Here is a 24,467-nt window from a genome sequence, read left to right on the forward strand (position 1 = left end):
CAGCAGAGGCGAGGACCGTATTTATGTTTGACTGCAAGGTGGGCCAAGTGCAGTCACGTACAGAGAACGAGCTCGAGATTGGCATGAACCCAGTCGAGATAGGCAGGAGTATGCATGGCAGATGGAGAACTGGAGAACTGGAGTCGCGTGTACCTTCCCGAACAGGTAGAGCCATGATCTAGATCGGCTAGCCACAAGCTTAGCGTCGATCTGCCAGTCTGAGAGGTAACGGGCTTGCGGGCATCGCGACCACTTCCCCTTATCAAACATCGATGTCGTCTTCCAGGATATAGCATCTCACGCGGGAAGCAGTAAAGTCCTTGCAGTAGCAACTGCATGAGTTCCAATCGAAGTACAAGTTCAAACCAGACAACAAATACAGCAGAACATCAACCGACATCTCAGTTTCAGGTCTAGAGAGTATGGATGGGGTCCCTCAGCCTTCAATCAATCATCTCGAGCTCATACCTTGACAGTCTCGAACCCCTTCCAACCGGACAGGTAGCCACGAATCTGCGACAGAGATCGGTCAGCTACACTTCTCAAAGCGTATCAATTATTACGTACCTCTGGACCATAGGCATTCACTCCTCCTGAGTAGCAAGTCATCTCGAAAGCCTTGCCTGGAACCGAGCCACCCATATATGTCGAGCGAGTAGTCGGGAACAGCGACGGAGCAGCCAAGTCGTTGATGCGCTTCTTCCATTCATCGCTGGCTTCCTTGGTTGGGTTGACGTATTTCAGTCCTTGGCGTTCAATCTGCTTAATAGCGTCCCTAATCCAACGAACTTGAATCTCCACCGTCGATGGTCCATTAGAGAGCAGAGTCGGTCCGTGAGGTCTGCACAGCGGAGCGATCACGGGTCAGCGATGTGAAGTGCCCATGGCAGGACGGTACGTACCCATAAATATGGAACAGATTTGGGTAGCCGGAGATGGTGGTCCCCAGGAACGTATTCGCCGCCGCTCTCGAAGAAACATCAGTATTGACTCTGCTGTCCTTAGCATGCATGCAAGACTCACTTCCACTCATCTTTGAGGTATGTTCCATTGATCGACTTCAGACCCATGTTCGTCATGCCTCCGGTTACCTGAATCGAAACGTTAAAATCGGCAGCTTGATACCTTGTGCTACCTTCGCGACTCACCACATCGAATCCAGTTGCCAAAGCAATGATGTCGAACTCTCGTTCTTCGCCATTGGCAACAATGCCCTTCTCGGTAAATCGTTCGATCGGTGTTCCATTCTCCTCATTGATGTTTACAATGGTGACATTGTCCTGGTCCAACACCTCGTAGTAGTTCTGCTCGAGACATGGGCGCTTTACGCCGAACGGGTGTGGAGGCTCTTCCGGGAAGAGCACCTTCTTCTTTTGCTCATTCTTGACACGCTTCGACTGCTGCTTGCGCCAGTAGTTATAGCTCTCACGGTTGCTCTTCTGGTCAAACAAATAGTCTTTGTATCCGCCAAGCCACAAGGCGAAGCCAGCTTGTTCCCAGAGCTTGTCGAAGTGAGCCTCGCGCTCTTCCTCGTTGTCGTCGAAGGTGTTGCGTTCGCAGAGATCGTAGTGGAAGCCGGCGAAGCAACGCTCACGCATCTCGTGGATCGTCGGATAGAGTGGCTTCATTGCGTCTTGCTCTTCTTTCGAGAGAGACCTCTTGCCCATTGGGAGCGCTAGATTCGGGGTTCGTTGGTATACGGTGAGCGAATTGACTTCTGGGCCCATCTCTTGGATGCATTGAACGCCTGAGGCACCTAAGGAATGGTGTCAGTAAAAGTTATTGGCATGTTCGATGAGATGGAAACACACCAGTGCCGATGACAGCTACCTTCTTGCCCTGAGTGGATGTCAGCGCGGTCGTCAAAAGCGTATCGTACTTCCTGCAGCTTGCCTTGTAGTCGACGCCCTCAGCGGGCCAGAAAGAGGTGTGATGAATCGTGCCCTTGGAGGAGTCAAGGCCGGGTACATCAGGAATGTCTGTAAGATGGATAGTCAGTCAACGAACAACATGAGATCTGCATTGCAATACTCACATCTCTTCGCCGCGAACCCGGCAGCAACAATGAGGAATCGAGCTTTCGCAGTCCGTCCATCCTGTGTCTTGACGGTCCACTTGCCTTCGTCCTTGTCGAATTCTGCGCCAATGACCACCGTCTCGAATGCACAATCTTTGCTCAGACCAAGAACTTTGTCGGCGTGGTCGAAGTAGCGTTGAAGTTCGTCCCATCCTGGATAGTTTGTCGTCCAGTAGAAGTCCTTGTACACTTCTGGAATGGCTAGCTCATAGATTGGGACGGGGCTGAGAAAGTTAGTCACTGGTGGCAGATGTGCTTGATCCGAGCTTCATGTTACCTGTCGACCCTGGCACCTGGGTATACATTCTATGGTCGTTAGCAGAGGACATCGAACAAGGCAGCATTGTACATACCCATCGCCATGTTCCTCCGAAGCCCTGCCCAGCGTCGTAGAGGACAGTCTTGAAGCCTTGCTTCCTGCACTCGTGCAGCGAATAGGCACCTCCAAAGCCAGCTCCAATGATGAGGACATCTAAATCAAGGTTGTCTGCATAGGGACCTGTGGTATCACGTCTCTTACCATACTGATGGAGATCAGTCTTCAAGATCCGCTCGGGCTTTGGATCACCGACGCTGCCCATGTTGATGTGTCTTTGAGATAGTATTCGTGAACCGTTATGACAGAGTAGATTGTGTAAAAGACGAGGGATATGCGAAACACACTTTACCTTGCCATGGGACTTCTGAGCTATTAGAGCACTTCTGGAGAGTCGGCTTTCCGTTCATCCGCATGTCGTCCAGTACATTCTGGCGCCATGCCCGAGACCTTGTCACGTCGTACGCGAGTCTAGCTAACTGGGACCCCTCCCTGAAGTTGGAGACTGCGGGGGAGGAGGCTGAGGTATATGTACGTACCAAAGTACATATGCATGCTGCAATACAGGATTCAGAACCGCCACGACAGACGTCCAAAGTGCAGGCATAGTCTGGAGTTGAATCATCCGTGGTCGCTTGTGCAGTCCGAATATCGAAATCCAGAATCTTGCATTCAATGACCGTTGTGTTTGCGCCATACGATGGTCGCGACCGATCGATTCGATCATCCTCCGGAGTTCTGGAGGATGGGTACTCGCGAAGACGACTTTCGAGGAGGGGAGCTCAGGGATGTGGTCGAGCTGGAACCAGGAATCAGCTGTGCACGCAACCCACGTTCATCACCCTCCAGCCATGACGGTGGAAGACGGTCGATGAAGTGAAATCCTGTTACACATCACTAGCGTGAAGACAACGTGCGAGAGAATCCACATGGCCAGAGACTGTGAAGGCATCAGATCGAGAGCCAGAGTTTGCATTATCGAGGCCAAACAGCACCCACATCCGAGTATCGAACCATGACCAGGCTGCATCTAAGGACGTGTTGCTCTGCTGCCGTTCTGGCGTCGCAGTCGCCGTGGCACAGTCGGCAAGCCGCAAGTTCATCTTAAGGACTCACGTCTCTCTGCAACTTGAAGACCTTCATGCCGTTGTCATCCTCCTCAAAACCGATGGACTCAAGCTTGCTCCAGACATTCGGGTACGCCTCCTTAGCCCATTCCTCAACTTCCTTTTGCTTGTTCTGTCCCGGCGCACCGTTGTACATGCTGCCAATTAGGAACGCATCGATCTCAGCCTCATTGTCTTTCTCCGCCTTCTCTATCGTGTCGATGGCCGTTGCAATGTCACCGTTGCCCACCAAAGCTCCCGCATAGCTGGCCCACATACTCTGATCGAGATCGATCTTCATTCGTCGCAGCTTCGCCCAAATGTCCTTGGCTTTGATGTCACCGAATGGAGACCGCTCACACGCACGCAGCGCTATGTGAATGCTGTTGTAGCTCGGGCCTTCCTTGCTGGCGACGATGTCGTCCCATTGAGACAGGCCCCGACGCGGCTGGCCACATCCACTGTAGCCAATGATGAGGGCATTCCGCAGATAGGTCGTCGGGTCGATATTGTAGTCCAGCTTGAGCTGGTTGTGGATGACCTCAAGGCTGTCAAGATCTTTGATCTTGGCTGCATTCAGGAACGCGGAAACATAGGTGTCCGTCGTGGGGTACGTGTCGCTTCGTGAGTGGGCGCGCATAGCGTTGAAAATATTGACAGCCATGTCTGGTCGCCCGCGGCGGAAGAACTCTTCCATCAATTTTGTCCTTTGCGGCCGAGGAGTCTCGTCGAAGATATTGCGAAGAATGCAGTACGCATCCCAGGCTCGAGGCGTTCTGGTCGCTGGGTCCGTACAGTATCCTACAAGGCTATTTCGAATGCTCTCCCGTTCTGTCGAGGAGAAATGGAAGGAGTGCGTATTAAGAAGGTCGATAACATCGTGGAGCTCGTCGCGGCTGAGGTGGAGAAGGGCAAGCCTAGAGACCGTTTCCGCCTCGAACCGCACCTGTCGGTCCGAGAGATCGGCCGCTACGTTCATTATCGTGTCAAAGTCGTGCCTCTGCGATTGGCACAACGCAACGATCAGCTTGTTCACAGTCGGTCCATCCTTCTCTGAAGAATCGCCTGCTGCTTGGAGATTCTTGTAGGCCACAAGAGCACCGTCAACATCGTTGACCGTGAGTCGATACTGCATTTGCAGCACATATGTCCAAGCATCGGGCTCGATGCCTCTGGCCTTTCCTAAGGCGATGAAGCGCTCGGCCAAGTAAGGGTCATTCCTCGACACAGCGTAATTCACCAGCCCGTTGATAGTTTGGATGTCTGGCAGTCTCCACTCATCGCGATTGGCCTTGCTCTTGTTGGAAGCCTCCATAACGTCCAGCATCCGGTTGATTTCGTCAGCGCCCTTTCCAGTCCCGGCTGCCCAAACGAATACAGTATCCCAGACTTGCTTCGGAGGATCGTTGCCCAAGCTTCGCCGCACGATCTTGTGGCCCAGCTCTAACTCGCCATGTGCTAGACACCACTGCAGCACCTCACTCAGCCGAAACGGACCACTTGCCTCGGCACTGGGCGCCCCCGAGGTTCCTGCTTCGTCTGCCTGACCGGCCTCGAGGAACCACTTCTCTATTGCACCTGCATCACTTCCATGCAAGGAATACACTAGCATGGCTCTGGCCACAGAGTCATGCCCGGCCCAGCCACGGTCTCGCAGCAACCTCAGAGTGCTCCGTACTCCATCTCCGTCATTGGCTGCAGCGCAACCGTAAAGTACATCGCTCCAGAGCCGTCGATACGCATCCCGTACACTCGAAGTATCGGACGCAGCAGCATTACCCACTTCTGCTTGTGCAACGTCGTCAATCTCCCTGCCATTGCTACGGTGATCGTTTTCGCCTGCAAGTTCCTCATACTCGAGGACGAGTTCACGAGCTTCGCTGAAACGCCCTGTTCGACTCAAGATTTTACAGCATACCTGCAGCGCGTCGAGCACCGTTTTGTCGTCAACATCGACCTCCTTCGCATCGACGTAAATCGCTTTGGCGAGGTCGGCGTGGAAGCTCGTGGACGGCGGATGCGGACGACGAAGCACGGGCGCTGCATAGCGGACCATGGAGACGAAAGTCGAATGCCCGTCGGGTTTAAGAGCTTGTCCAGTCCGCATGCAATACCGCAGACACTGCAGTACCAGCTCCGCTTGTATATCCTCGATTCCTGTCTTGGTAGATCCCCTTATGAAAGCAAAGAACTTTCGGAGCGCAGCTAACACGTGCTGGGGGTGAGGAAGACGAGCGTTCATTCTTTCAAGCTTCGCGAACTGCATCATGTCCTCCACGCCTGGTGCGATATCTGCATCCTTGCTCTCTTTCTGCTTCTTCCGGAACATGCTGAAGTTGAAAAAGGTTCGCCGTTGGGAATGCGGTGCCGATTGGGCTCCGTGGCCCGGCGTAGAGGTGCCCAGCCATGCATGATGTATTCTAGCCCTCGAATGGAGTTGTCGCCGTAAGCATCCGCGATAGACGATGGGCTCGTTGGCCAGAAGGCGGCGGAAGATGTGGCGGGTGAGATGGGCCGGCATGTCAAGGGCGAGAAGACCTCGAAGAACTGGGATCCATCGATTGCGGTGGGCAGGCGCTTCAGTCGTCCAGTATCGTTCTCAGTGCCGGGGAACTTGATCTGTAGTTCTAAAGCAGGATTGTGTTGTAATGGCTCCCATCTTCTTCGCGGATGATGTTGCACGCTAAGCTTCCCGTCATCTCAAAGCTTCGGAGGTGAGACTTTCTCCGCAAACACCATTCATGCGGGCGACCGCACACGTCTGATCCTCCTCATACACACCATCATGTCCCTGGAATCAGCCTTTGCGCGGCTCGCGTTACGGCCTTCGACGGTCTGTCGTCAGTGTCGACGAAATATCACCACCGCACCGCCGCAGCGACAAGCTCCGCAGTCCTCAACAGCAGCCTTCACACGTTAGTCGGCGCATGCACGCATGCTCTGTATACGACCACGATCTGACTGTACCTCTGCAGAGACCCTTCAAGCCTCACGTGAGCAGAACGCGAGCCCAGCATCCTCCCAACGATCCAGCAAATCCTTCGATCTCGCAGCACGAAGTATCCTGGAGAGCACCAGCAAGTCGACGCAATTCCACAAGACGCAAGCACAACGCGATGCCGAGCGCACATACTCGGCCAAGGATCTCTCGCAGCAAATCCCACGGCGGTGGAAAGCTGGCGATGTCTACGCGCCGCATGATCTGAGCGGTGTGGAAATGTCAAAGTGGAAGAAGCTGCGCAGGAAGCCGAGACCAAAATACGACGTCCTCGATCAACTGGGCGTGAATCCTCTGGATCACTACAAGGTGCGCTGCAAGATGCAATGTTAACGTCTGCTGATGGCCAGACCGCTAACAGTCCTACTGCAGAACTTCAGCATTATGTCGGAGTATATCACGCCGATGGGACGAATCCGACACAGCAACGATACTGGGCTACGACCTGTGAATCAAAGAAAAATGGCAAAGGCGATACGACGCGCGATGGGCATGGGTCTGATGCCGGGTGTCCACCGACATCCCGAATTGCTGAAGATGGAGATGAGGAACCAGAGATGACAGTCGGATCTAATTGTACCAACACCAATACCGAATTTGTGCGCAATAGTGCCACACACCTTTTGCAATTCCAGGCATGGTCAAAGAGCACATCATACCCAGTCACTAGCCATCGTCCACTGGCAAATCGATGGGCTGGCTTCGCATGAGCCGGTCTTTACACCAAAGTCGCAGAACAAGACCGAGTCTTCCCTGCATTTCGTCGAGCTCTCTCTCTCATGGCAAATACTGCTTCATACGGTACAGCTAACATCTAAGCATAGACTGGCTGCAGCTTCCCACACATCCTGTGCATGACTCTTTCCGGCAATTCCGCATCGTACACCATCCTCAGCCACTCCGCGACCAATCCTCTGGTCTTTGCCGGGTCGATGATGTCCTCTACGCTGAAGTGATTCGCCGTCCTCACTGGATTCATCAACCGCCGATACATCGTCTGCAGTTCCTTGTACCTCTCGTTCTTCGCCTCCACGCCCTTCTCCTTTTCAATCTGGCGCAACTCATGCGAATGCGCAACTTCAATGCCGCCGTCCAGCGGCAAACTCCCCCACTCGCCAGAGGGCCATGCGATCCGAGTACGTGGAGTTCTGCAGTCAACCATCACACCGCCCGCTACACCGAAGCACTTCCGGATGATGACGCTGAATATCGGTACTGTGGTCGTGTAGTATGCCTTGGTGAGCTCGACTCCCCATCTCATTGTTGCTGTCCGCTCGGCCACCGTGCCCACCGCGTATCCTGGAACATCGACAAATTGCAAGATCGGAAGGTTGAAGATGTCGCAGAACTTCAGGTGTCTCGTCAACTTCTGCGAGCCGGCTGCGTCAATAGCGCCGGTGAGTATTTCTGCGTTGTTCGAGATGATGCCCACAGGTCTCCCGCCCAGTCTCGCCAACCCGACGATGGCCGTTCGACCCCACAGGTGGCCAATTTCGAAGAAACTTCCGGCGTCGACAACTGTGGTGATGACCTTTCGCGGATCGTACATTCTTTCTCTTTTCCTGGGAATCACCGTCCTGAGTTCTGTGCTGACACGATCTACTGGATCTTCGCATTGTACGACCGGAGGCACTTTAGTCCCGCAATTCGGCAGATAGCCCAGTACGGTCCGGATTTGCTCAAAGCACTCTTCCTCATCCGCTGCTAAGTTGTCGATGGTTCCGTTCGTGCTATTGGAGTGAGCATGAGATGCACGACATGAGTATAGTCAAGAGAGCGGTCTGACTCACCAGTGCATTGCCGGTCCGCCGAGATCAGTGAAGCTGAGTCCTTCTTCAAATGTTGCCTTCTCGACGACCGATGGTCCGGCGTTGAACAAGCTGCCGATGTCCCCGGCCATCACTGAGAAATGGCAAGACACCACACGAGCTGCTCCCAGCCCGATTGCCGGCCCGAGGACAGCTCCGAGGTTGGGAATGCCCATGTTCAGCTGCTTCGCTACGATGTCAAAGCCCTGCATCGGCGGGACATAAGAGAAACCGCTCGACTCAATCGATGTGATGCTGCCGCCACCGGAAGATCCATCCGTCAGCTTGACCATTGGCAACTTCATGCTGATCGCAAGTTGTTCGGTGTACAGTGTCTTCGCCATAAGATGCCCATCTTGATGGCCGGCACGAATACTGAAGTCGTCCGCTGTGAATACGATTTGCCTCCCGTTCAACTTGCCAAAACCCTGAACGTTGTTGTGAGGCGTGTAGTCTTCGGGCTCCTCACGCTCACCGCCGAGCTGCTTCCATTTGACCTTTCCAGTTAGACCTCCGATTTCCTTGAACGATCCTTGATCGAGTAGTTTGTATACTCGTTCGCGGACCCATAGTTTTCCGGATTGCTTCTGTCGGATGTATCCTCGTCGTTCATTGTTTGGGGTATCAGCCATCTTCCGAAGGGTTTTCAATTGGCCCAGAATGTCGCTATAGTCAGCCGGTAACTCGTCATCCTTCTCCTTCCGACGTCGACGTCGACCGGCATTGGGTGGAGTTCCGTTCTCGTCGTTCGTGGACGACAGATGTGCAGATAGCTGCGAAGCTCTCGCTGTAGCCTTTTCATTGGCCGTTTTGGCCTGGTCTTCGTTTGCCATTGTGACAAGGGATATATCGCTGGTTGAAAGATAAGATCTGTTACTGATACATGTCCTGAACATCAATGGCCGTGGTTTGGAGGTACAGCCGAGGTTTGGCAGCAACGACTCCGCTGCTTCCGTGTTCGGCTAGCGCGAACGACCAGCAGGGATCGTGTCAAGAATCTGACTAGTCTCAGAAGCACAGACCCTCTTGGCGAGCACTAACCTCTTCGAGCGCCTCGCCTGAGAGGGTCTAAGGGCCTAGCAGCGTTTTTGGGTAATGCTATATAGCGCCGCGACATCGAAAATTCAAAACTACTTTTATCGCATAATTAAGGTATGTATAAAAAGCTGCATGTCGATCTAATTACACTGCTATAAAAATTATGCTATAATTCTATCGCTGTCGTGCGTAGTAGGGGTATTAGTTTCTAACTAGTATCGCAGCTAGATTCTTATACTAAAAGCTTAAAATTACTATGCCTATGTCTATTACGCCCCTATATCCGTTACTAGTACTATGTTATTTGTCTGCTATAGCAAGACGCTGCCGCGCGCGTTTCTCCTTAGCCTTAATCGCTGCCGCCCTGCTCTACTAATCCGCTAGGTTCTACTTCGTTAATAGTAGTTAATAAGCTCTTAGTTGTCGGCTAGAGCGACTACGTATACTCGACTAAGTTGCTACAGTCTCGATATAGGGATGCTATCCTATGTTGTAATAAGTCGACGGCGCTGTGCTACGAGGCGCTAGCCGCGTTATAAATAGGTTGTTAACTTAAGCGGGCTATAGATTCCGGGTCGTCCGCCTAGCATCTCTAGTATTACGTCCGTTATCTAGCCTTATCCCTAGCCTCCCCTCTATGCGCTGTCCTAAACGTAATTCTTATATCTTATCTATATAGTAGTAGTTAGAGCTTCCTACATAGTATCCTAAGCCTCTATATCGCGACTAATCGTAGTTGTCGGATAGGCGCCGTACTAGAAGATCGTATACGGATTCGAAGTCTTGTTCTTGCACTATACGCTCGTCCTACCGCTACGCCTAGCGCTCTTCTTCTAAGTAGTTCTAGAAGGCGCGCAACTTTTGTAGACCTTACTTCGGGTAGCGGTTAATACTACGATAGACTAACTAGTCGTCTAAGGAGAAGCACATAGTATCTAGCGAATATTAGTATAGTTCGGATGTTTGCCTAGGTAGCTAAGGCATGCTTACTAGTCTCGCTTAATAGTTGTTAATGTTAGTATTCGAGAGAAGTCTTAGGGGCTCTTACGGGGTTGTTTTGTATGCTATTCGGTTGCCTAGCTACGCGGCGTAACGTTAGCATCTCGTTAGTAAATTCTGTTAGCTACTAATTGCTATTCGTACGTAGCTGTCGACTTATCTACGTTACCGGCCTTTATCTAATAAATAGTTATGCTAAAGTGCTATAAGAATAGCAATCGCCTTGCGTGTTCTATAATCTTATAGCGAACTCTATTATTATATAGCAATGTTTAATAAAAGGGAGCCTTACGTTTGCTAGAGCACTAGTAAATAAGACGGTTCGGGTTATAAAGGCACTAGGGTTGTATTAAAAAGGACTTAACTGTAAGCATGCTTTTAACCTGTAGGGCTATCTTGTCGATAGGTAGAATTAGACAGCGATGTTAGGACTTGTAGTCTACCGCCGTCCGCGTTATGTCTCGTCTCTACTCCTATCTTATATAGGAGTCGCGATGCGTAAAATCTAATGCTCGCTTAGCAATCGCTCTACCCGTAGGGCTATCCTAACAACGGGCTAAGTTTAATGCTGCTCTACTAAAGTCGTAGCGCGATGCTAGTAAATGTAATAAAAGTACTGAAATCTAAGTTAAAATATCCGCATACTCCGTAGTGCCCTCTTATTATCCGCACCTATCGCTCTGTTTCTTAGTAGTCGCGGTAGCGACCGCCCTAGCTAGACTCGCGGCGCTTCTACTTTCCTGCCTTAGTAGACGTGTTAGTAAGGTCCTAAGTCGTGTTGTCCTTACCGAGATCCTTTATACGCGTGTCCTAATCCCGAGGCTTATATACTCGACGAGCTAGTACCTCTGCCGTATAAGGCTTTACTATACTTAATAGTGCAACTAAGCAGCTGCTACGGCTACGGAACCTGTCGAACATCCCTATCGCTCTAGTCCGGGGTTCCGGTTCTACGCTAGGATCCGGGCTAAAACCCAAGCCTAAGTTTATGTCTAAGAAAATACTACCCTTCTTCTTCTTACTAGGTATCTTATCTACCTTTAAACTAACTATCCTGCTGTCCTTAAAGGGGGGATAGCTAGACGTCTAGATCCCCTTAAGATCCTTATCTAAGTCCTCCTGTACAAACTCTAGCGAGAGTTAGGAAGTCTTCTTAGAGCGGCGACGACGTCGGCGGCTTACTAGCTAATTGTCTACCTCTATCTTATCCGCTTAGGGCTGCTAGGTAGTGCTCTGCGAGCAGGTAATATAGCGCTAATTGCGCGCGAAGTCTTTAGGCTTCCTCCTTAGTTCCTCTAGCTCCTCCTTTATCCTACTAGTTGTCCTCCGAGGCGTCTTCTTCTTTAGACTTGTAGTCTTTATTCTTAGCCTCGAAATGCCCGATCCTATCGACTAAGCATCTCTAGTATCGGACTTAGATAAGTTCCGGAGCTCTTAATTACGTAGTATCGACCGACACTCCTCTACTCCGTCCTTTAATGCGCTCTTAATCTGTCTAACGTATGTAGCAGTATCGTCGTTCCGGCTAAAGGTAAAGGGAACGCTTAGTATACCTACTATATAGTTAGTTACCTAGATAGAGTCGTCTAAGGTAGGATAGGTAACGGAGTCTAGGATACTAGTACTATCGTCGAAGATCTCGCTAATGCGCACTTACTAGGTAACTCTGTTTAGCAATAATAATAGCTAAGTTTCTTCTCGCTTACTACCTTTGCTCGTACGCGATACGCGCTTCTTTACCGGGACTATGCTAATGCTACATAAGTAGTAACTGCTATTAAGTAGGCAGTTCGTACAAGCGCCGCCGAAGAGGAGAGATTTGCTATCTAGCGCGGGAAACGTAAAGCAGCCGTTAACCAGGCCTTTCGCGTCTAAAGATAGTCCGCATTAGTTGTAGCTACGTTAACCTACCTTATCGTCTAGCTCGCCTATTTTATTTGTACCCTTTATAAAGCTAGCTAGGATAGCGCTAAGCTTCGTAGCGCTTCCCTATAGGTTAACGTTTATATCGCTACGTAGACGGTCCTTAATTTCCTACGGGCTAATAAGCCTCGCCTAGCTTACTAAAGAATCTAGGATAGACTCTAGTTCGCTATAAGGGCGACTATTTGTATAAGTCGACAGGATAAACTCTCTACATTTTTGTACCGCTGCTCTATCCTCCTATAATAGAGCTTAGTAAAGCTTTCTAATAAACTCCGCGATGCTCTCCTTCGTATGCTCGACTTGCTTATAGCTAAACTAATACTTCTATAGCTACCTTATAACGGCCTTATACTCCTCCTAGTCTGTTCTAGATAGCGTATTACCCTAGCTCGCTAGGCGCTCGAGACCGTCGCGGATAATCTTCGCGCGTTTTCCTAGAGTCTCGGACATTTTGGTAGTACTATAGTCTCGTTAGTCTTTAAATTGTAAATCGCGGTAAATGTTAGGAAGTTATAAGCTTATAATAGCTGCTTCTAATAAGGCAGCGTAGTTACGAATAGTAGCCTACTCGACGTAAGCGGACGATAGCGGATAGTATAGCGGATAGTGTAATAGATAGTGTAATAGATAATATAGTAGATAATATAAGGAAGGCAGAAGGGGAAGGAGGTTAATAAAGGATAGAGAAAGAAGATTAAGAAACGAGGTTAGTAGGGCTGTAGATATACGCAGGTTGCCCTCTGTACAGCTAGCATAATTACCGCTTTCGAGTCGGCTAGTTAGTGCGTTAGCTAGCTCGTGAATTTACTACGCGGCCCCTCCTGCGCGTATAACAGCGCGTAATAGGTTTGCTATCGCGCCTTGCACGTAGGTGTTTAGGGAGTACGATATTACTTATCGTCGCGGTTAGGTTACATAGTTTACTAGGCTTACTTTAGTAGTAAGATCTTAGCCGTAAAGTCGGTTATATAGCTTATTAGCCTCGCTCCGGTAGTAAGGACTTAGCAGTAACTTTAGCTATTCTAGTAGTACTAGGAATTATAAGGTATGCAGTATAGCTAGATCTAAGATTTATTCCGGTCTACAGTTTAGACCTCGTCTTATAGCTCCTCTTATGTTTACGAGCCTCGAGGCTATATTAGACTCCTTAGTCCGTATATATATACTAGGCCCGCCTACTTTAGCGTAGGCATAATACGAGTCCTAGACTCCGGCGTTATAGTAGCTCGGATAATAAGTATAATACGGATAAAGAAGCTGCGCTCCTATTTATAATACTACTAGGTTTACGCAATACCTAAGTAATGTAAGGCAATAGCTAATAGGGATACTAAGGTTTAATTCGAAGAATGTATTTAGCAACTTGCTATCGACCTATAGGGCTATCCTAATAACAGGTGCGAACGGACCTTTAATAACAGGCTTATAGTCTATTACTAATTAGCATGTCGTGTTAGAGCGACTGCCGTTCGTAAAATCTAAGGCGCAATGCGCTAAACAAATGCTAAAAAGCGGTTGCTAGTCCTGCAGGGCTATCCTAACGACAGGACAGCAGCATAGCAGCTACGTAGGTAATAAAGCAAAACGCGAATCTAAAATAGCAGTACAGGCGCTATAAATTAAGCAAGCTCTAGTGTCTTAGTATAGCTATCTAACTACCGCTTACGGTAGCGATTACTCTTGTCTACTTTGTTACTCCTACTAGGCCTTATAGTGCCCGTAGGCACGGACTCTATAGTAACGTCTCGGTCCCCTCTAGCGTCGACTATCTCCTTATCTAAAATTTGTCGCGGCTTGTAGACCCTCCGCTTAGGCAGCTGCGAGGCGCAAGGCTAGGAAGGCTAGGTTACTATGCGACTCTTATTACGACTGCTTAGCAAGCTGCTAAAGATATTGCTTATTATTAAAGCTTGCTTCTTTGCTAGCGTAGTCTCCGGCTCGGGGCTGCTAAATAGGTCGGTAAGTGCTAGTTTCTTCCTTCCAGATTTCCGGGCCGAAGGGACGACTAGATTGTCCTTATTTTTAACGTCTATTTCTCCGAAGCTGCCGGGCAAATTCTTTCGATCCGAGCGGCGCCTAGAACAGTCCTCGTCGATAGGAACCCTCCTGCCTTAAGTCGGTTGCTCTAATCTCGTGCTCCTATACTACTTACGCTCTCGGACCTTAGCCTTCGGTATGCTAAACACTAGTATAGAGTCTTTAGATCCGGATAAGGACACCTGTCTCTCCTCGGCCGCGGCTATCTTAGTTTAGTCTCGAGCTATAGCGGCATTCCTAATAGCAGTCCGATATGCTTCTATAGTCTTAGCCGCTATGCTTTCTATTTAACTAACGTAAGCCTCCGTAGTATCGTACTAGCTAAAGACGAATAGAATATTAAGTGTACCTACTATGTAGTCTTCTTGTAGGATAGAGTTGTTCGAAGTAAGATAGCTAACGGCATCTAGGATACTATCTCCGTCGAAGATGTCTGCAATATTAACTTCGGCTAGGACGCGTCTAAGTAATGCTAATAGCGGATCGTTGCGCCGTCTAGTCGACGTATTAGCCGTATTTTTAGATGCTAGCCTGTCGTAAACTCGCGATAACTTCCTTCTGCTAATGCTACATCCCTTCTTATTGCCGTCTAGCAGGTAGTTAGTATACGCGCCCGACTAGAGCTTAGACAAACTATCCGGCGCCGGGAATGTATAGTAGCCTTTAACGAAGCCTTTCTAGTTATCGTATAGACCGTATTAGTCGCAGCCGCGTTAACTATCCTTCTCCTCTAGCTCGCCTATGCGCTCGGTACCTACTATAAAGCTAGCTAGGATCGCAGAAAGCGAAGTAGTGCTTATATATAGGTAGAAATCGTTGCGGCCGCGCATACGCGCAGCGATCTTGTCCTAGGGAATAAGCTTCGCCTAGTCGGCTCGGCTGTCGAGGAGAAGCATAAGTTCGGTGTGCGGTCTGCTAGAGGCGTATAACCTAGGTATAAATCTCTTAAGTAGATCTAGTATAGCACTATCCTCCTATATAAGGATGCTATAAAGCTTAACGATAAACGCTATTACCTCGAGCTCTAATATCTGTATTTTTAGCTAGCTGAACTAGTTCGCCTATATCTAGATGTATGCCGCGTTATACTAGTCTTAATTAGTGCCTAGTAGGGCTTCGCTAAAGTCGGCTAGTCGCTAGAGACCCGAGAGGTTTCTGCCGCTCGTAGGAGTGCTTATAGTAAGCTAGTATTCGGGTTCGCGTGCGTTCGCGAAGGTAGGTAATAGAAGAGATAGTTAATTAGTAGATAAAGTAGACAAGAGAGTAGATAAGGAAGTAGATAATAAAGTAGAGTCGAGATGTTGTTAGTAGATAGAAGAGTTCCGAGTAATAATATCGATAGGGCGGTAGATATACTAGGAGGCACCTATGTAGTTAACACAATTAATGCCTATAAATTTCAGTAAATTAGCTAACGATAGTAGGCGCATAATAGCGCCCTGCTACGCCTGGTTTACTCCCGTATAGCATATAGCGACTAGCGAAGTAACTAACATTACTCTACCTCGCCTTATTATAAAAGCTCTAATTCGTATCTGTCTATCGGATCCTAGGATAACATAATAAGTCCAGGTGTTAGGTCGGTCGCTGCCGCTCGTTGCAAGTAAGGGTCTGTCCTTAGGTCCGGAAGCTCTATGCTAACAGATAATAAGGGCTAGTCGGCCTATACAATTTGTTGTCCTTTAACTACTACGTTTTTATTAAAGCGTTCTAGACAGCTAACATTCTTAACTAGAGTTACTAGGTTCTTAACACCTATAGTATACAGGTCTATAGCGTAAAACTGGGCTACTACGTTAGGATCCGGATCGACTTCTTTAGTCTTTAACGTCTCGTCCTAGCATACCGCTACAACGGCATGTACCTCTTTAACTAATTTTAGGGACGTGTGCTTTGTATTTGTAGACTCCCCGAAGCTAGCCTCTATAACCTCTTGCAGATAGCTAGTATGCGTTGCTAAGAGGGTTGCCTCTTCTAGTTAATTCTCGATGTCGAATGTCTTATTACGGCGGCTACTAATAAGAGTCTTTAGGTATCGATTAAGGAACTCGTTTGCCCGGTTAATCTCGAACTAACTATCCTCGGCACCCGCTATATTTACGAACCTGTTCGCTAGCATCGCTCTTTGTAGCACCGGATCTAACGCCTTAGAATCGGTTAGCTATTTTATCTATAGTATAATAAAAGCGTAATTCTTGTAGCTACGTATATAGAAGATTAGGATATAGCGGTTAACGACTCGACGTAGTAGGCTAATGTCCGTATATTTAATAGCCCGGCTAAGTATATAATACGTCTCGACGATATATAGGAATCGGATATAGTTTCTCCGCTCTTCGTTTCTATCGATCCGGGTAGCTGCCTTTTTAGTCGCCTTTGCCTTCTTCCCCTGCTACTTCTTCGAGGAGTACGAATTCTTTGCCTTCTAGGTGTTAGCTTTAATAGCATCGGGTTCTAGGCGACGAGCAGATAGCGAGAACACCTTCTTGTATACCTTTCCGACTAGACCTATAAAGCTGTCGGCTAACAGCGCCTAGATGTAGTTAGATATAACATACCTCTTAGGAACTACTAGGTCGATTTCTTCGTACACGAATGCTAGCACCCTTGCATTAAAGCTGTCGAGTATTAGTCGTTCTAGGTAGCTATGCAGCGCGTAAAATAATAGACATATCTTCCGCTCTATTATCTCCTAGTGTACTAGGAGTAACGATTTAGCCCGGCAGCCCTCTCTGCCGTTAAAATTGTTCTCGATTGCCTGTATTAGATATATCTTAAGGTAGAAGAGCCTAGGTAATAGCAGTACCTATTGCATGCGGTTAAAATCGTCCTTATTCTCCCAGGACTCCTTTAGCTACGTCCGCATATTGCTTATAGAGAGCTAATCGCCGTATATTAGTAGAATATACCTAGAGGGGTTATACGTACTACCTATAAAGTCCTTAACTAGCTGTCGAATACGCAGAACGTCGTCCTTAGCACGTTCTCCGTCTATAGGTAGTCGATTGCGAGTACTAGGGGGCTAGTCTCGACTAGTAGAAGGCGGATTCCGTAGCGTAGGGAGGCGGTTCTATAAGGTAGGCGGCTAGTATTATAAGCTAGGAGGCTAACTCTGTAAGGTAGGCGGCTAGTACTATAAGCTAGGAGGCTAACTCTACGAGGTAGGCGGCTAATATTGCGAGCTAGGAGGGCAGCTTTACGAGGTAGGCGGCTAGTATTATAAGCTAGGAGGGCAGCTTTGCGAGGTAGGCAGCTAATATTATAAGCTAAGAGGGCAGCTTTGCGAGGTAGGCGGCTAATATTGCGAGGAGGGGGGCTAAATTTATATGCTAGGATAATAGTTATTAGCTATAGGCGACTAATTTAGAGGAGCGGGCACTTAGGTCTGCCTAGTAGAGGGCTAGGTCTAAGTAGTAGGAGGGCGTTCGTAGTAGTCGAAATTACTAGGGCAGCAGATCTAGTCCGCGTTCTGTCCTTTAACAGCCTGTTCGTATAATTCCCTAAGCTTAAGTTACTCCTCTAGTATATTCTCTATAACGTTATAAGTGCCTTCGGTCGTGCCCTCTTATTCGTAGATTAGATTTATAGTAGTACTAATAGTTTTCTGCTTTACTATACGATTAAAAGCCGGGAATTAAGGGAAGCCCTTTACTTTAGTCTAGTCGATACTATTAGGGTTAGCTTTGCTACTAGTAGCGGTATCTCTACTAATACTAGGGTCCTAGCTAATATTCTTCTTTTTCTTTAGTTTCTTTTTTAAAACAGAATCGTTAGATTCGACACTAAATGCCTGTATAACGTCGGCTAGATATACCCTTACTATAGCGCTTGCGATTAAGTAGAGTAAGATTGCCTTTTGCTAAGCGTTATGCTAGTTGCCTGGGCTATCTAGGATGTCTTATAGCTAAAGCGGCCTATCCTCTCGGAATAGTTCTTTCTTTAGGCCTAAGCGTAGTACCTCGATGCTCTTAAACTATTTTGCGGTAGTAATATATTTTAGGACGTCCTGCCTGCCGAAGCTATACTAGCCGACGCGGGCAAAGTAGTCTAGGTTGTCGAATATACTATAGGTAAGGTTAGACCGGCCGAATGCCTTAATACGACCGGCAGCTAGGTTATAGAGTATCCGGTTATAATAGTATATACTCTTTAGGTATCCGTATATACCTAGTCTAGCTAGGACCGCAAGAACGCGACGTTTAATACCTTAACTCTACAGGTATACTCCTAACTATATAGCGAACTAGTTCCCGGATCGAGGATGTCTTATACGCAGAAGTATACTAGAAATAAGACTAATACGGCGGAGCATTAACTTAGAGAGATCCTAAGTTGCCGGCAAGCCTAAGAGCTCCTTTACGAGAGCCTAAATAGATAGGACGTACTAACCTATAGCTACTACCGCGTCTCTATAATCTAGTTCTTCTACAGGCAGTTTTCTGTCCTAAGACCCGAATTCCTATATAGACTTAGCAACAGAACCTATATGTACTAATATTGCTTACCTTCCGTCCCTTTAGATCCTCGAGCTCTTTTGCTAGACTCGCAGTACTTAGCTACTTACTATTAGACATATATAGTGCGATGCACTCTACTACTTTATCCTCCTGCAGAATCCGTACTAACTTTGCTGCCCTAGTAGCTGCCCGCTTGCCCTAGTTAGGTGTGTTCTATTCTTTCTTAGTCGTTATATAAAGCGTTAGGAAGTCCTCGAACGACAGGTGCTGCCCGCGAATAGTCTATAGTATAAAGTCTACTTTCTCGCGAGCGGACTTCGAGTCGCTATACTAGTTATTCCCTCTCTTCCTCCTAGTCGGCTTAGGTTTCGTCTGCTAGCTAGCTTTAGTCGTAGGTAGCGGCGAGCCCTTAGGCGAATTAGATAGCGACTAGGGGGCAGGTAGACGAGGACTACGCATATAGCGAGAACTAGAAGCTAACTGTTATTAATCTATATTATAAGATATTAATATTAACTTAGCTTAAGATAAGGTCGACGATAGTGTTAACTAATGTTAACTAAGAGCCTAGTAGCTAAAAATACACTTATAACTTAGCATTCTTGGCAAAACAAACTACCTAGCGCCGACTACCTCTTCTCTCTATTTAGCTTATCTATATAATTATTAATCTACCCGAGTCGATACCGCTAATAAACCCCGTTTACAACCTGCTTCCTACCTTAAGATGTTTCCGTAGTTATAGGCGACTAGGCTGCTTCGGAGGATGCTAGAGAAATAGGAGTAGGCGCATAAGAACCTCGACGATTAGGATCTAATTCTATGCCGAATCTGCGCACTAGCGAGGCTCGGGCAATAACAGGACTAGAAGCCGCGCTCTTGCCCTTCCGAGAGCCTACCGCCGTAGGGCTAGGAACTGCTATAGGAGGTAGAGGCTAGGTGCTAGCAGACAGGCCGGGAGTAGGCAGAAGAGGAGCTTTCGCCTTCCCTCGGCGGCGCTTAGAACTAGTAATAACTAAGGAGGTAGGCGATACCGGGGAGGGTATACGAGCAAGGACCGAACAAGCACTACTAGCAGTAAAGGCGACAATACAAGGGTCCGGAGCACTAGCAGACCTTACTTCCTAAGAGGCTGCGAAATAATCCTGTTCTTAACTAGAAGAGGCCTCTTCTCGTCGGAGCCGCTAGCGCTAGCGCTCCTCCTAGCGCTCCCTCTCCCGACCCTCGTACTTAGTCGCAAGCTCCTATAGCCGCTAGGCTTTAATAGACTCCGCGACCTTGCGTAGGGTCGACAACTGCAGTACTAGCATGTTACATAACTTAGAAGAGACTACGAAGTCGATACCTATATAAAGTCCCTAGATCCGGCTATAGCTAAAATCGGGTAGCGCGTCCTCTATACTATATACTTTAGCGAGGTAGTTAACTATATACGAAGGTAGTAGAGACCTAGGAACTCCCGGAAAGACAGTATTGCTATAGTATAACCGAGCGGCTCCGGACTCCTATTTAATTAGACTATCGCGGATCGACTTAAGGTATAGCTAGGTAATACTTGCCGCTATACGAGTACCTAGATTAGTTGCCTATTCGAGTATATAATCCGAAGGCAGAGCGGATGCCGGCGAGCAGATATCGTAATAGATACGTCCTGCTACCGGCCTAGGTACCTCGGAAAACAACTTAAGTGCTGTAACGCGGCGATAAGATAGTAGAAAGGACGTACTACTTGGCGGATAAGCGTTAACAAACTTCTAGACATATCTATCTATCTTGTCGCGCTTCTGCTAATTCGTTAGTTTACCCTTCTTTTTCTTTAACTAGCTAACCTAAAGAGGTTTATCGATATCTAAACTAGCGTCTAACAGGCAATCTATATTAGCGTTAGAGCTCGTAGGCGTTGCGGTATCGTCGTCTGCTTAGCTCTGCTATCTCGTAGGGACCTAAGAGTCCGGCGGCCTTTATATAACCTAATTACCGAGTATCTACGGATTATATAGGAACGTAAACGAACTAGCTCCCTATTTTCGACTATCTCGGACTGCGCGGCTAGCACGCTAGATAATAGTACGCATAGTACTGTTTATAGCTAGTCGGTACTGTACAATGCGTTTAATATTAGGTAAGTTAACCCCTAGGCTAAGCGCCTTAGTAGCTAGAAGGATGCGGATACGGGAGTCGGGCTTCTAGAACTCTTAGATAACATTTGCCTAAGTCCTCCTTACAGTCCTGCCGTAGTAAGTCCTTATAAGCTAGTATACTTTGTCCGAACTTAGCTAACTAGGATACCTTACTTAGATATAGGCCCGGAGACTAGTAGCAGCAGTATAGATACCGGCACGGCTGTTAATAAAGACGACTATCTTCTCTACGCTTTAAGGTCTGGTAACGCTATCCGGGCCGACTAGGTCTGCGAGTAGATACTAAAGCGCCCGCTAGTTCGTTAGTATCCTGTCCGGAATAGCATAACACTATATTAATATCTCCGGCTAATCGATCGGATTACGAATAAGCTAAGTGTCCGGGTCGAACCCGGCCGCCTCCTAACATTTAAGCAGAGTAGACGCGTTAAGCGTCGTAGAGTAGCCGTAAAACTTTACCCGCTTGTAAAGTATAATCCGGAGGTTCTTTAGCTAGGTATACTATTTCTAGAATCCTCCTCCCTTAATGCCCTACTAGTAGACGAGATAAAACTTATCGTAGACGAGTATTCCTAGCCTTTTCCGCATATCGGTCCTTATTATAAGCTTCCGGAACTAGGACTGCATAGCTATCTCTAGAGATAATATTAAGTAGGTATACCTACTAGAATACAGGAGTTTCTAGTCGTCCGCTGTAGCACTAGCCTTCGTATTATATATTAGTATAACTAGCTTGCCTCCTATGCCTTCGATCCTTTTAAACTGTTCCCTGCTAATCTAGTTTAAGGGCAAGATTAGGATCGACATCTTGTTGCGGATAATAGGCTATACCTAGAAGACAAGGCTCTTACCTACGGACGTAGCAGCGATCTAGATAAGATCTCGGTTATTAAATAGCAGCTAGTAGAGTGCCCGGACCTATAGCGGGCGAGCGTAGTAGGGAAGGAGGAGTCGTACTGCCTGCTAAACTAAATGCATTTGCTAAGTAGTAGTTATAGGTAGCCCGCTATCGACGGGGATAGGCTCGTCGATCGCCTAGTTAATTGCATTGCGTACCTAAAGAAACGCCCGCTAGCGCGACAGCACAAACAGACTACTAACTATGTCTTTAGGTATCTCGAGGGATAGCTTGCTGTTAGCGCCTACTAGACCGAGCTAGGTAGAACGCATAGCTTCTAGGTTAGTGTTTTGCCGCTATATATTATATAGCGCCTAAAGCACAACCTTCTCTATGCCTGCGTTATTAACCTCTACTAGCGTACGTAACAGAGCGGCGGTTATCTTAGCTACCTATTCGCGTCGCCTAGCGAAATAGATCCTTATATCCCCTCTACCTAGGACCTTCTATATAGACAAATCTTCCTCGGACGCCTTAACGGATGCTTGTAGACTACCCTAAAGCCCTCTTATATTGTCGAAGTAACTAGGTACGTCCGAAAGCCCGCTGTTACTACTATCGTCGTTGCCTAGGCACCTATCGAACTAGTCGAGTAGGGCAGCTATACACTTAATATCTGTACTAGAAGACTACTCTTATAATCGATTTTCCTCGACGACCGACGTCCCTATACTGTTCTTATCTTGTCTAGTGCTGCTAGTACTAAAGCTGCTCGAGATATTGCTAGCGCAAGATCAGGGATTAGTAACCTTTAGTTGTCTATAGCGGGCCTTTAGGGGAGCTATTAGAGAATCGGGGACTGTAACTTTGTAGAGGGAGCGCATGCGGTTCTAGTAGATATAGTTTTATTAGCATTAGTCGCTAACTGCGACCTCTAATAGAGCTCGCGTCCTGCTATATAAACGCGTTATTAAGATGCGAGGTACGCGAGCTCTATTAGAGGTCGCTACTAAGGAGGTATAGACAAATAGATAGTAGGAGGTTGTTTAGCAGGTCTAGTTGTATAAAGTTATAGTATCCGAAATTTAAATATTATACCTAGTATCGCTATCGTCGCTACTAGCCGTTATTAATGCTATACTGTATGTTAGTAGTGTTTACATACTAATACTGCGCTCTATTACGAAAAAAGCGCGTCTAGACCCTCAGACTACCTACAGTAGGGCCAGCTGCTTGCAGCTAATAGGCCCGTTAAGCGAGGTGGTCTGAGCGCCTGAGACTAGAATCTGACATTCCATTGTCACTACAACGTATATCGTGGCGCCCGTTCGCATGCGCGGATTCGCGCCAGCGTACCCGAAACATCGGCAGAGCTCGTAGATCGATCAGAATGACAGGAATCACGACGCGATACCACAAAATTGACCACAGCCTGACCATGTTTGGTGGCTCGCGGCAAGGCCAACGAGCCCACATTATGCATGAGCGCGGCTGTATCTTGTGACGAAGCTGTTCGATCAGGATCATACGGGCCACTTCAAGCGATCTCATGCGGATAGTCATTCGGGTCGAGGAGCCTGGTCAGATCACATCACACAGACCAGCTATTAAGGAGCTGTTCAATGCATGATCCCAGATGTCTGACCACTTCCCCGCTCACAAGATCCTATAACACAGCTGCTGACGATAGGACTTCTTCGAGCTCCAAGCGCCTTTCAACAGACATGTCGAGACCAAAAGTCTTCGTCTTGAACGCCTACCACCCAGAGGCCATCAAGCTGCTCAACGAGTCAGACGTGGATGTTGTGCTACCTGGAGGAGATGCTTCATGGCACCAAGAGGCAGATGGACTTCTGATCCGCTCGGAGACTCGCATCACGGAGAACGATCTTGCACTGGCTAGAAAGCTCAAGGTCATCGTCAAGCTCGGCAGTGGGGTTGACAACATCGACCTGAAGGCCGCCAAAAACCATGGCGTAGCGGTTTGCAATACCGCAGCTATCAACAGCGAGGCTGTGGCAGAACTTACCATGACACTGGCCTTGTGTGTCAGTCGTCGGGTTGTCGAGATGGACCGGATGCTGCTTCGCGGGAGGAAGCTTGTGCGTTCCAGTCTGCTGGGCCAGTCTCTCCATCGCAAGGTCGTTGGCATCGTCGGAATGGGCAACATCGGCCGAGCTGTGGCGAAGAAGTGGATTGGGGCCATGGAGGGCAGCATCGTCGCATATGACCCCTTCGTGCCTAACGGAGCGTGGGAAGATATTCATTACCGTCGAGTGGTTGATCTGGACGAGCTGCTCCGCGCGTCGGACGTCCTGACCTTGCATGTCCCATTGACGGATGTCAGCCGCGGTCTGATCGGCAAGCGCGAATTGGGGCTGATGAGGAGGCATGCAATTCTCGTCAATTGCGCACGGGGCGGCATTGTCGATGAGGAGGCGTTGCTGGACGCACTCGAGGCCAAACAGATCTTCGGCGCTGCCTTGGATGCTCCAGTGACTGATCCGCCTACAGTCAAAGCATACAACCAGCTTCTGGCCGTCGACAATTGCATCATCACACCTCACGTCGGGGGATCGACGGAAGAGAATCAAGCTGCTAGTGGAAAGTTGGCAGTAGAGCAGATTTTGGCAGTGTTGAACGGAGAACAAGTGGATAATCGTGTCGTGTAGATCGAGTATTTGGATCACATTACATTACATTATTGTATTCTAGCTCATTCGTCA

General features: G+C 48.2%; 5 protein-coding genes across 5 annotated transcripts; 2 read left to right on the forward strand and 3 right to left on the reverse strand.

Annotated features, from left to right (window-relative positions):
- Window positions 1-552: 552 nt before the first annotated feature.
- MYCGRDRAFT_43176 (uncharacterized protein) lies at window positions 553-2,658 on the reverse strand (the record flags this gene model as incomplete). Its single annotated transcript, XM_003851841.1, has 8 exons — window positions 553-841; window positions 903-968; window positions 1,024-1,091; window positions 1,149-1,756; window positions 1,812-1,979; window positions 2,036-2,301; window positions 2,355-2,383; window positions 2,431-2,658. The coding sequence occupies 8 exons, from the start codon at window positions 2,656-2,658 to the stop codon at window positions 553-555; spliced, it is 1,722 nt and encodes a 573-aa protein (XP_003851889.1).
- An 839-nt stretch (window positions 2,659-3,497) lies between these two features.
- MYCGRDRAFT_72989 (uncharacterized protein) lies at window positions 3,498-6,020 on the reverse strand (the record flags this gene model as incomplete). The annotated part of the gene is made up of 2 exons (XM_003851840.1): window positions 3,498-5,306; window positions 5,364-6,020. 2 exons carry the CDS (start codon window positions 6,018-6,020, stop codon window positions 3,498-3,500), a joined length of 2,466 nt encoding a protein of 821 aa, XP_003851888.1.
- A 540-nt stretch (window positions 6,021-6,560) lies between these two features.
- On the forward strand, window positions 6,561-7,034 carry MYCGRDRAFT_18344 (uncharacterized protein; the record flags this gene model as incomplete). The annotated part of the gene is made up of 2 exons (XM_003851389.1): window positions 6,561-6,806; window positions 6,870-7,034. Coding segments are annotated over 2 exons (411 nt in total), but the record flags the coding sequence as incomplete, so codon positions are not given.
- A 277-nt stretch (window positions 7,035-7,311) lies between these two features.
- Window positions 7,312-9,138, reverse strand: MYCGRDRAFT_109805 (uncharacterized protein; the record flags this gene model as incomplete). The annotated part of the gene is made up of 2 exons (XM_003851839.1): window positions 7,312-8,227; window positions 8,288-9,138. The coding sequence occupies 2 exons, from the start codon at window positions 9,136-9,138 to the stop codon at window positions 7,312-7,314; spliced, it is 1,767 nt and encodes a 588-aa protein (XP_003851887.1).
- A 14,327-nt stretch (window positions 9,139-23,465) lies between these two features.
- Window positions 23,466-24,413, forward strand: MYCGRDRAFT_44086 (uncharacterized protein; the record flags this gene model as incomplete). The annotated part of the gene is made up of 1 exon (XM_003851390.1): window positions 23,466-24,413. One exon carries the CDS (start codon window positions 23,466-23,468, stop codon window positions 24,411-24,413), a length of 948 nt encoding a protein of 315 aa, XP_003851438.1.
- Window positions 24,414-24,467: the final 54 nt, after the last annotated feature.

This window comes from Zymoseptoria tritici, chromosome 6 (assembly GCF_000219625.1).
Source record: "Zymoseptoria tritici IPO323 chromosome 6, whole genome shotgun sequence".
Classification (NCBI taxonomy): Eukaryota; Fungi; Ascomycota; class Dothideomycetes; order Mycosphaerellales; family Mycosphaerellaceae; genus Zymoseptoria; species Zymoseptoria tritici.